Source organism: Oncorhynchus masou, chromosome 6 (genome assembly GCF_036934945.1).
Source record: "Oncorhynchus masou masou isolate Uvic2021 chromosome 6, UVic_Omas_1.1, whole genome shotgun sequence".
Taxonomy (NCBI): Eukaryota; Metazoa; Chordata; class Actinopteri; order Salmoniformes; family Salmonidae; genus Oncorhynchus; species Oncorhynchus masou.
Genome location: NC_088217.1, coordinates 27315855 through 27327652, shown reverse-complemented (window position 1 = coordinate 27327652; position 11798 = coordinate 27315855). Strand labels below are relative to the sequence as shown.

The 11798-nt window shown below is 43.6% G+C and overlaps 1 protein-coding gene across 1 annotated transcript; it reads right to left on the bottom strand.

Annotated features, from left to right (window-relative positions):
• Nucleotides 1-2696: 2696 nt before the first annotated feature.
• LOC135541054 (transcription factor SOX-4-like) lies at nt 2697-5379 on the bottom strand. The gene is made up of 2 exons (XM_064967187.1): nt 5282-5379; nt 2697-4709 (listed from the first exon to the last, which is right to left on the bottom strand). The coding sequence occupies exon 2, from the start codon at nt 4659-4661 to the stop codon at nt 3471-3473; it is 1191 nt and encodes a 396-aa protein (XP_064823259.1). The 5' UTR covers nt 4662-4709; nt 5282-5379; the 3' UTR covers nt 2697-3470.
• Nucleotides 5380-11798: the final 6419 nt, after the last annotated feature.

Here is an 11798-nt window from a genome sequence, read left to right as displayed (position 1 = left end):
GCTGGATCCAATGCATTTGTAGCACATGAAAATATATTTAAACACCCCCATTATCCCCTGTTCTACAATAATGTTGGGAAATCAACACAAGCACATTTTCAGATAAACAAGATTCAGTTTGTTTCATATCACAGAAATACGTTTTGTTACAATTTGCTATAACTAAGACCAGAAACATGCTGGTGAATAGATTACAAATCATATTTGACATTGTAAATAAATCAAAGCAACCCTTGCTGCGAAGATGAAAAACAGAGGAAACATTCTATATTCAGTTTAGTCTATAATACCGTAAAACCTTGTAAACAATGTGTACTAAAATGTGAGGCATCATGGTCGTATTTTGGCTACTTCTGTGTGCAGCAGGCCGGGTGTCCCAGTGCTGCTGTTGTGTTCTCAGGTCGTTGTGGTTTAAAGGAATGGTAAGTTAAGTCCTACTAGGACCCTGAGGCTGAGAGTGGCCCCTGTTGACCCCTATAGCCCTGGACTGGGCCTGCTGAGGGGCCCCTTGTCGCAGTGGTGGCAGCCACATGCATGAAGCTGGAGACAAACAGGCAGTCAGACATGCTCAGTATGGCAGGGGCTCCTGTGCCCCACTTGTGATGTGGGAGGCAGTAGGAGAGGGGGGCCAACAGCTCTATGAAATTTGCTTTGTCCTTGTATTTCCATCTCAGGGAATGCTATTCATCAAAGGCTGGCCCAGAGTAGGAGGTGCCACCAGATGGGTATTTTTATCCAGCTTAATTTCTCTCCATCTTTTTTTCATTTATTACTCTGACACTAATTTGCTGAAGCCCATCTGTGAGTTGTCTAGCCCGGTTTCTAGCTCTCTTTCTAAAATATGAAAGAAAGAAAGAAAATGAGCCTCGTATCATTCTAATAAAAAATGCTGGTTAGTTTAGGTCAAGGGTGTTCCCTTTGAACATTTTGCTTAAGAATGTTTTGTTTGTTTAATGTAATTTTAAATAAATATTTCATTTATACTTAAATGCACCTGAATGATTGAAACACTAATTTCAAAGACTGAATCTGAAAATGTATTACTTAGCAGTATCACATTTTCTTGCAGCTACCAATTTTTTTGGTTGATGATCTAATACACAGACATATACAGCACATTAGAAATAGGAGTTGTTCCACAGTAAGCTGCTACTTTAGTCCTGAGTCCAATTTTTACTGCTGGTGTTGAATTCAGTATTGGTTCCATTACCATAGGACGTGTCTGTTTACACTGTAGAGTACTTTAGGTTTGTTGACTGCTAATATTATAGCCAGACAGATCATGTGCATGATCAAGAGCTGAAATACCAATTCAATTTGTGAGCCAATACATTTTTGCTGAATCTGCATTTGTAATTTCACTTGTTTCATCAGGAATGGTGAACTTTCCCACACTTTGTCTATGCTAACCAATAAAGGGTGCCTATTAAAAGTACAAAATACTGGCAATCACTAGGACACATGCAGTATGTCTAAAACCTTGATTGCAGTTCACTTTTAGATGGAGGTTGGATGTTGTTGCTGGATTATTTTCTTTTCACACGGTATCCTTCCAATAGTGTTGAGGAACTTCTACTTATGTGTAACAGAAGAAAGGAAACAGTGTTGCTGTATGGACTCTTAAAGGCCTCGGGTTGTAGTAGAACCATCTCTTCATATGTCTTCTCCTACCATTGATATCTAAGAGGGAAGCCACCTTCCAGTTCAGAAACAAGTTACCTGGTTTATTCATTTTTTTTGCTAATGAAGACATTGTACTGTAAAGTTTATGGTGCAGTTCTATCCAGACATCATCACAAGGAACTAAAACCCTGCCACAAATAGACACGCATTGGTTCCTTCAGGTGTTTCCTTGGGGGAGGGACTGAGGAGGAACACAACACAAAATCCAGTACGGTTCTTGTCATGGTCCCTGTACCACACAGTCATTATCACACTACTCCAAATGGTGCATTTTGGTCTGAAAACAAACTTCCAGCGTGTCCGCCATGGTCCCATCATGTGTCCCCTGTCTCTCCAGAGTAAGCAAATAACACGGGTCCTTTTCGCCACGGTGCCAAAGCTAGGCGATGTAATTAATGAGGATAGAGGGATGAAAAGAAGAAAGGTCACATGTTGTGGTGGAGAGAGGGGGAGGGGTTCTGGCTCCTTCTCTCGCTTTGTCACCTCGTCCCCTCGCGGTTATTTGAGAGAGAGAAGATAGGGGCTGATAGGAGGAGAGGAGAGGTGGCGTGCATCTCATCCCCAGATCAGGGCAGATGAATGAGCCACGGGAGGCAGTAGGACCTCTAGACAAAACGATCCCTGAGAGAGTCAATGGAGGGACAGCTGGCAGTCACAGATTTCGCCTCCATTCACCGCTGAATCGGCCCTGATCAGGCAGCTGCAGCCAGACTGCAGACATGACATGAATTTTACCGCGCTGGTGGCTGTGTGGATGGCCATGATCCTCATCTCCCCCTGAATACACTACCCCCCCTACACTTCCCCGGCTGGCAGACGCTCGCTCAGTTGAGCTCAAACACACGCACACACACACACACACACTCACACTCTGAACACCGACACAAAGGCTGCTGCCTGCAAGGGCAGATGCACAGCTCCCTGAATGAAAAGCCTCTCCTGACCCCCATCATAGACCCCCCCCAACCCCCCTTTCACTCCTCCTCTTCCCCCTCCAGTACTTAGCCCTACTCTCTAACCACCTACCACCGTTACAGTCACACAACTGTCTGGAATGAATCAGGCACACACACAAGGCTTGTGTTTACATTAACTCCATGTCTTGGAGTCTGCACTATTAGCAAGGCGATGAAAGTGCTGTTACCTAATTACAGAGTATGCAGCGGATTTCTCTCCTGGAGAGAGCCTATGCTTTAACTGATGCTACTGTAAAAGCCCGATGACAAGTGCTGCAGATTCCTATTACCTGCAACATAAGGACTATTAGCTGCAACATAAGGACTATTCCTCACATGATCTCCCTTTTTACCCTTTGATAATTACAGATGATTTGTTGATAACATGCATTTTTTTATTTGAATCTGCAGTTGCTGCCTTGAGTTTGGTTGATTATGTCAGAACATGGTTGTTATGCTGCTTCATATACAACAAATGCATATGAAAGACATGGAAATGCTACTGTACACGCTCCGGTTAAAACGGAAGAAAAAATACTGAATAAGTTTACTGTTGAAAGCGCTATTATCCCTCTACTAAGAACATATCTGTTCAGTGCCTGAATATTTGAACTCTGATAAAAGGCTTGACGTGAGCAACCTTTCACTGTTTGTACACCAGACCCTCAGGATGTGGCATACTGGGAAAAGTGAAGAATTAGCACTTACGGACTTGATTGAGAAAATACAAAATAAAGTGTCCAATTTATAATATAACCAAAAAAACACAGGCTTTTATGAATAGTATATATTCTTCCAGTAAGCCAGAATCCTGTAGAGGCTTGCTGGGCCTCAGTAGGTGAACACCAGGTCAGAGATACTGGGCACCAGCAAGTCCCCGGATATCATCTCATTCACTTCCGGGGTGCAGTAATCAGGGAAATCAAAGTGGGATCCTGAGTTGGTGTGAAATGTAGCGTCAAAGTCTTTGTCCAGAGTGGAGCAGTCCATAGGCATGGTGTCGAAGTTGGCGTTGGAGTTAATATGCAAAATCTCCTCGTCCAGCTCCTCGTCGGAGGAGGCCGACGACACGAAGGAGGAGGAGCTGGTGGAGGTGGGGGTGGAGGAACGGCCGGTGGAGGAGCGGCCGGTGGAGGAGAGGGTAGCCAGAGGCTCAGAGGAAGAGGACACCCTGGGGGGTGACTCTGGGAGGCTGTGGGGTACTGGAGACCCAGTGGAGAGGCCCACAGGCAGCTTGGAGATGGTGGTCGACACTTTGACTCTGAGCTGGGCTTTAAGTTGAGTCTGCTGCTCGCCGGGGGTCATGGCAGCCTGCTGGTGGTGGAAGACACCCACGGCTGGCCTCTGCCCTCCTGGCTGGCTCGTCATCGGACTGGCCAACTCTACATCCACTGTGTCATCATCGCTGATGCCCTCATCGTAACCTTTGAACTTATTGCTGTCGAAGCTGGCTCTGTGTTTGGAGGAAGGCGTTCGTATCTTGAGCCCTCTGCTGGAAGCGGTGGAGGTTGCGGAAGCAGATGCGCGACCACCCTGGTGGGACTTGCTTGTCTTCAAGGGGACCTTGTCCCCAACCCGCACGGGAATGGAACTCTTGCTCTTCTTCCGGGGCCTGTACTTGTAGTCGGGGTAGTCGGCCATGTGCTTTAGCCGGAGCCTCTCCGCTTCCTTGATGAAGGGGATCTTCTCATAGTCGGGGAGGAGTTTCCAGCGCTTGCCTAGGCGTTTGGAGATCTCTGCATTGTGCATGTCTGGCCACTGTTCCATGATCTTCCGTCTCTCGATCTGCGACCAGACCATGAATGCATTCATGGGCCTCTTGATGTGACCCGTGGGAGTCTTGCACCAGTTGGGGTCTTTGTTGGGGGGCAACCGTCCAAAAATCTCCTCCCTGTCATCTGCACCCAGTCCCAAGAAAACCTCTTGGCTCATATCACTGTCCATAACTGCTGGGTATTTGGGTCCCCTTTGCTGTACCATGATGGAGGAAGACGCTCTACTCAAAATGACGGCTGGAGTCATCCATAATCACACAGACACTCTAAGTTGTTACTGCAATGTTTCCTCCTCCTGTACCCCCAAAGGAAAAAGACAAGCCATAAATACCACCATAAAGAGTAGCATCACTCAGCTGACAGCAGGACTGTAAATATCACATAAATCTATACTAATGTTATCCCCATTCATTTTCAGTTGTTACATATAATCAGTACAGATCATAATCCTGCAGAAAATACAAAAAGAATCAGTACAAAAAGAATCCTGCAGCAACAGCAAATGTGAATTATTATACAGTATGTATTATAATTAATGGACATTTTTGTAGGGGTTGATCCATTTTTCGTGAAGGAAAAATACACCAAAGTTATCCTGCAACAGGGTGATCAAATTAAGATCCCATGTTTGTACAATACAATATGTTTCCTTATATAGCTAATACTCAATGAAAAAGAAGCAGATATCCCATCTGATTTTAGAGTTGCAATCTAAGAAATTCTGTACAAATCCAGCCCAGAGCTAAACAAATTAAAACATACTGTATCTAACATTACTCACAACATAACTCAGTACAATTTAATGACTAACACACTCACATCACTGGTTGGAAATGTGACCACTAGAACAAAAACTAAAACACTCACCAGCAATTCTGCAGGACTCTGCTTCAGTTCTCCTTGCCTCAGGACCTAGATGCTGTGTCTGAAAAAAATAAACTGGTTCCCTCTCCACATGGGCTGACTCTCCTGATGCAGTGGTGAGCTGAAGGAGTTGGGCTTGCAGTGGAGCAGAGAGGAAATGAGTGCTAGAGTCCAACGTCTGTCTCTATAGTGCCAGCTGTCCCAGGCTGGCTGCATGTAGACTTTCTTTCAATCTCTGCCTTTCTGTCTCTCTCTCTTACTGTCTACTTTCGTTCATTGTCAGAGTCTCTTCTATTCCCTCTTTGTAGGACAGCACCCCTGTCTGCTACTCTATAAACCTCACAGTAGACAGCTCAACCTCCTCTGACACAAACTCCTCCCCCTCCACCCACCAGTCCGGGCTCGCTGTGTGTGTGTGTGGTGGTAGAGCAGAAAGTATCCATACAGTTAGTCACAGGCACAGTGACAGAACAGGGAAACTGAGCGAGGTGGTTGAAATGTTAATTGCTTAAATGTTAAGTACAGTTTTAAAGAAGGAGACCTTGCAGTGAATTGTCTCCTGCAAGATGTTGTCTATCTGACAGTTAAATAATGGAGTGCTCACTGTTATGAATCTGTTGACCAGTACACTTTGTGGGTTAAAGTGTGCATGTTGAAATGCGTCTACACACTATCAGCGTTAAAAGGTTAACAAATCAAATCACAAATCAGATTTATTTGTCACATACACATGGTTAGCAGATGTTAATGCGAGTGTAGCAAAATGCTTGTGCTTCTAGTTCCGACAATGCAGTAATAACCAACGAGTAATCTAACCTAACAATTCCACAACTACTACCTTATAGACACAAGTGTAAAGGGATAAAGAATATTTACATAAAGATATATGAATGAGTGATGGTACAGAACGGTACAGAACGGCATAGGCAAGATGCAGTAGATGGTATAGAGTACAGTATATATATATAAGATGAGTAATGTAGGGTATATAAACATAAAGTGGCATAGTTTAAAGTGGCTAGTGATACATGTATTACATAAAGATGGCAAGATGCAGTAGATGATATAGAGTACAATATACATATGAGATGAGTAATGTAGGGTATGTAAACATTATATTAAGTGTTATTGTTTAACTTCTTAAGGTATAGGGGGCAGCATTTTCACTTTTGGATAAATAGCGTGCCCATTTTCAACTTCCTGCTACTCATGCCAAGAATATAAGATATGCATATTATTAGTAGATTTGGATAGAAAACACAAGTTTCTAAAACGGTTTGAAATATGTCTGTGAGTATAACAGAACTTATGTAGCAGGAAAAACCCTGAGGACTAACCGTTCAGAATTCTTTTTTTGGAGGTCTCTGTCTGTTCAGTGAGTTCTCATTGGGAAACGGTATTTCTTAGGAACTTGTTTTAATTTCCTACCGCTTCCACTGGATGTCACCAGTCTTTGGAATTTGGTTGAGGTTATTCATTTGTGCAATGAAGAAGTACGGCCATCTAGGAACTGCGTAACACTGTTGAGAGTTGCGCAAGACTTAAAAAGTAGCTTGGTTTGTCATCTTCCTGTATTGAACACAGATAGGTCTATCTTTTTGATCGATCATTAATGTTTAAAAATACCTAAAGTTGTATTACAAAAGTAGTTTGAAATGTTTTGGCAAAGTTTACAGGCAACTTTTAAAATATTTTGTAGTGACGTTGCGCAATTTGGAAGCTGTTTTTTATGGATCAAACGCGCCAAATAAATGGACATTTTGGATAGATATGGACGGAATTAATCGAACAAAAGGACCAATTGTGATGTTTATGGGACATATTGGAGTGCCAACAAAAGAAGCTCATCAAAGGTAAGGCATGTTTTATATTTTATTTCTGTGTTTTGTTTAGCGTCTACAGGGTTGAAATATGCTACCCTCTTTGTTTGTTGTAACTTTAATGTGTTACAGAGTTAATGTTTAAGTTAATTAATTGAGCTGTATCTAAAGACATTTCATAAATGTAACGTAAACAAGTATTATTACTAAAAGAAGCTTTCATATCAAACCCGACGTCCTGAGTCATTACTTTGAAGACAGTTAATCTAAAATTTGGTGCCGAAACCCGGAATATGAGCTGTGACGAAGAAGTGGCTGAAATGGCTGAGGAGGAACGTCGGCATGAAGCAGAAAGAATGAGACGAAAGCGGGGTACCATTCGAGGCGCCACAACACGGATTTTGAATCAGATTGACGTGGAAATATCCCAGTCAAATCCGGATACCGATCACTTGAATACATTGTTGGAATTGTTATCAACTAAGGAGGAACAGTTTGTTTGAACTTGATCGTGGAATTGAACAGTTAACGCCATTGGACGGATTGGAGGCAGAGATTGCATGCACGGAGGATTACAAAGAGCGCATTATCATGCTGAAGAGCCGTGCACAACGAGTGATAACGAAGAAACAGGACGTCATTCCACTACCAGCCCGGGTGAGTGACGCTAACTCAGTAAGGCTACCAAAGTTGATTATTGAGAAATTCTATGGAGATGTCAATATGTGGCAGGAGTTTTGGAGCCAGTATGAGACTGCTATTCACAACAATGATTCACTGTGTAATAAAGAGAAGTTTATCTATTTGAAAACCTATCTCACTGGACCAGCTGCAAAGGCAGTAGCAGGACTGATGTTAACAGACAGTAACTATGATGATGCAATCGCTCTACTCAAGAGCAGATTTGGAAGGAAAGATCTTGTGATTAGTGCTCATATGTCAAAGCTGCTGAATCTCACACATGTGAAGAAATCCTCTGATCTAAATGCATTGAAGCAGCTATATGATGAAATGTGAAATTCAGATTAGGAGCCTGGAATCACTGGGTGTAGTGACAGAAACCTATGGAAGCCTACTATGCCCAATCTTACTACAGTTGATTCCAGAGGACATAGCTCTTGACTATAGTCGTCAGAGGGGAGTAGATGATGAATGGAAAGTGTCTGAGATGATCAGTTTCCTACAGAAAGAGGTTCAGAGCAGGGAGAGAGCGCTACAAATGACAAGATCATGCAACCAACAGAAAGAGAGAAAACCATGGAACAAGTCATGCTTCTCCAATGAAATGAAAACAAAAAGACCCAACATACCCTCTGCTGCAGCACTGCATACAGCCAGCCAGAAGGAACAAAACTGTCTATTTTGTGACAATGCAGACCACAAATCAGAAAACTGCCCTGACCACAACATTGCTACACGCAAAGAGGAACTAAAGAAAATGGGAAGATGCTTTGTATGTTTAGGACAGAGACACATAGCAAAATTCTGTAAAGTCAAAGATGTGTCATGAGCAACATTTGGAGGCAGACATCACATTGCTGTGTGTAAGAGGAGTGAGGTGCAACCCCCTACTGTTTCTGTAGATGCTGTTGTTTCCTCAGTTATTCCCCATTCAGTGAGGATGAAACCAGATGGACAGAACACTGTGTTGCTACAAACGGCAAAGGCATGGGTAGGAGGCCCATCGGGCAGGAAGAAAACTCGTTGCTTACTAGATGGAGGCAGTCAGAGAAGCTTCATAGATGAAAACCTTGTGAAGTGCTTGAAGCTACTAGTAATCAGACAACTCACTCTTCACACGTTTGGCTCATCTGCCCCAGCAACGTCCCAACGCAACACAGTGAAAGTCATCTTGGAGAATGTCTGGGACAAACAGCAGAGAATAGAGATAGAGGCAATTGAAACCCCACAAGTGTGCACAGCTGTGATGAAGGTTCCTGGTGAATGGATTCAGCATGAGCTCAGTAAAAGGGGACTGCAGCTCACAGACTTTCCAGGAGATGACAATGATCCTGAACTCTCTGTCCTGATAGGAGCAGACTACTACTGGCAGATTGACGGAGACGCTAGTTGCTTTAGAGAGCACCTTTGGATGGTCGGTGCAGGGACCCGTGTCCATGTCAAGTGTCGCCGAGGCAACCTGCATGTTCATCCCACTTGATGAAGACACACTAGTCTCCAAGCAACTGCATGCATTCTGGGAGCTTGAGTCTCTGGGTATTCTAAGCGAGAAAACAGAACCCAGAGGAAAACGAGGCTCTTCAAAGGTTCGAGGAACCAATCACCTTCAAAGATGGGCGATACCATGTGGAGTTGCCATGGAAACGAGAAATTCCAGAACTCCAAGACAACTATAGAATCGCCAAGAAATGGTTTGAAGGTCTGAAGAAAAGGCTGAAGAAGGATGTAACGTTGTACAGCAGATACAATGAAGTAGTAGAGGACTACTTACAACAAGATATGGCAGAGGACGTGCCCAAGGACAACGCATCAAGTGCAGACAACGTAAAATACTACTTACCTCACCATGCAGTACTCCGAGAAGATAAGGTGACAACAAAACTGAGGGTGGTGTTTGATGCCTCGACCCATGAAGATGGCTGTCCATCCCTCAATGACTGTCAACTTACAGGAACGAACCTGAATCCGGGTCTGCTCAGCGTTCTGGTAAAGTTCAGACTACATGAGATCGCAGACATCAAGAAAGCTTTCCTGCAGATATCCCTAGCAGAGAACTCCCTTCACCATCAGGATCAAGTGCATGTTCCAGGAAATGTGGGAGAGGGGACTCAGCTGGGATGAAGCATTACCACCTGATCTGACACGAGAATGGCAACAGTGGTGTTCACAACTACCCCAGTTACACCAGCTCACCATACCAAGGTGGTACAGCACAGACATGCGGCCACAGAATAACCACACCCTGAAACGACACGTGTTCTGTGATGCAAGTGAAAGGGTTTACAGTGCAGTAGCTTACCTGCAAGGTGAGTCACAAGACAGGGAAACAACTAGTCTAGTCTAGCCGCATCCAAGTCCAGGGTAGCCCCACTTAAGAAAATTACGCTGCCACGCCTGGAGCTCATGGAAGCTGTGATTGGAGCGAGACTAATCACAGGTTCCATGACTAGCAAACAACTTGATGACCACACTGAAAATGGAAGAAAAACAGATCAAAATGTAGACAGACTCGATGATCGTGCTGCATTGGATTTGCAGCTCAGCTCAGAAATGGAAACAGTTTGTTGCGAACAGAGTGACGGAGATCCAGTCCTTGACCAATCCAGAGTCATGGTCACATATTGAAGGGAAAACTAATCCAGCTGACCTCCCTACAAGAGGACAAACTGTTCGAAACTTGACACAGAGCGAGCTGTGGTGGAATGGATCCAGAATTCTGACATCATCCAATCAGGCCGAAGAGACTGATGATAACAAGGTTCCGGAAGAGGTGAATATAGAACTCAAGTCCAGTTGCCAGTTTACTGTACAACTCGCAGCAAACAGCACAGACATTACTGAACCTGTGTTGGAGCTTGAAAGCTACAGCAGACTGAAAATAGTGTTCAGAGTCACCGCCTGGATAAAGAGATTCATAGCCAATGCTCGTACAACCATAAAGATGCAAGGTGAACTGACTGCTGACAAACTTTTCGATGCAGAAAAGTACTGGATTAAGGTAACACAACAACAAAGTTTTGGACAGGAGATCAAAATACTGAAGACAGGAAAAAGCCTAAACAATGACTGTAAAATCAGAGAACTGAAACCTTTCCTGGACGATCACGAACTGCTCAGTGTAGGAGGAAGACTGCAACAGTCCAACTTCACATTTAGAGAGCAGCACCCATGGGTTCTGCCCAATAAGTACAGATACGCAGACATGCTGATACAGTACCACAATGAGAAGGTGATGCATTCTGGAGCAAGTGACACTCAGCACCCAACGTTAAACAAGGGGGAAATGACACGCAGACGGAAGTACAGGCAAAGACATGTGACCAGTTTCTGGAACAGTTGACGAAGAGACTACTTGCTGGATCTAAAGTACAAACACCGCTGTGATACACCACAGCCCACCCCACTGAAAGCGGGTGACGTTGTACTCATTGGAGAAGATAACACACCCAGACAAACCTGGAAACTAGGAAAGATTGAGGAACTGTTTCCAGGCCGAGATGGCCTAGTTAGATCATGTTCAGTTCGTACTGCTTCAGGGACTGTAGAGGAGACCTATTAAGTTGATATACTGCCTAGAGATCTAGATGAACAGTTGTTCATCGGGGGGGAGGGATGTTGTAACTTTAATGTGTTACAGAGTTCATGCTTAAGTTAATTCATTGAGCTGTATCTAAAGACATTTCTTTACAGTTATTTACATATGTAATTGTATTGGTTAGTATTGAATTACGCTTTAGACTGCAAGTTCCAGAATGCCTTGCGACAGGAATGAGAGAGATAACGCACCAGTTATGTGCAGGTGCAAAGTGATTAAGCTGATTTTCCGCTAGCATCTTACCTGCATTGCTCTGTAGAATCAAGTTTTAATTAATTGAACTGTATCTAAAGACATTTCATGAATGTAACGTGAACAAGTATTATTACTAAAATAAGCTTTCATATCAAACCCGACGTCCCGAGTCATTATTTTGAAGACAGTTAATCTAAAATTGTTTACTGTTGTGCTATCATCAGATAAT

Excerpts from the sequence above, each read along its gene's own strand:
- LOC135541054 (XM_064967187.1), bottom strand. The coding sequence starts at position 4,661 with ATGACTCCAGCCGTCATTTTGAGTAGAGCGTCTTCCTCCATCATGGTA.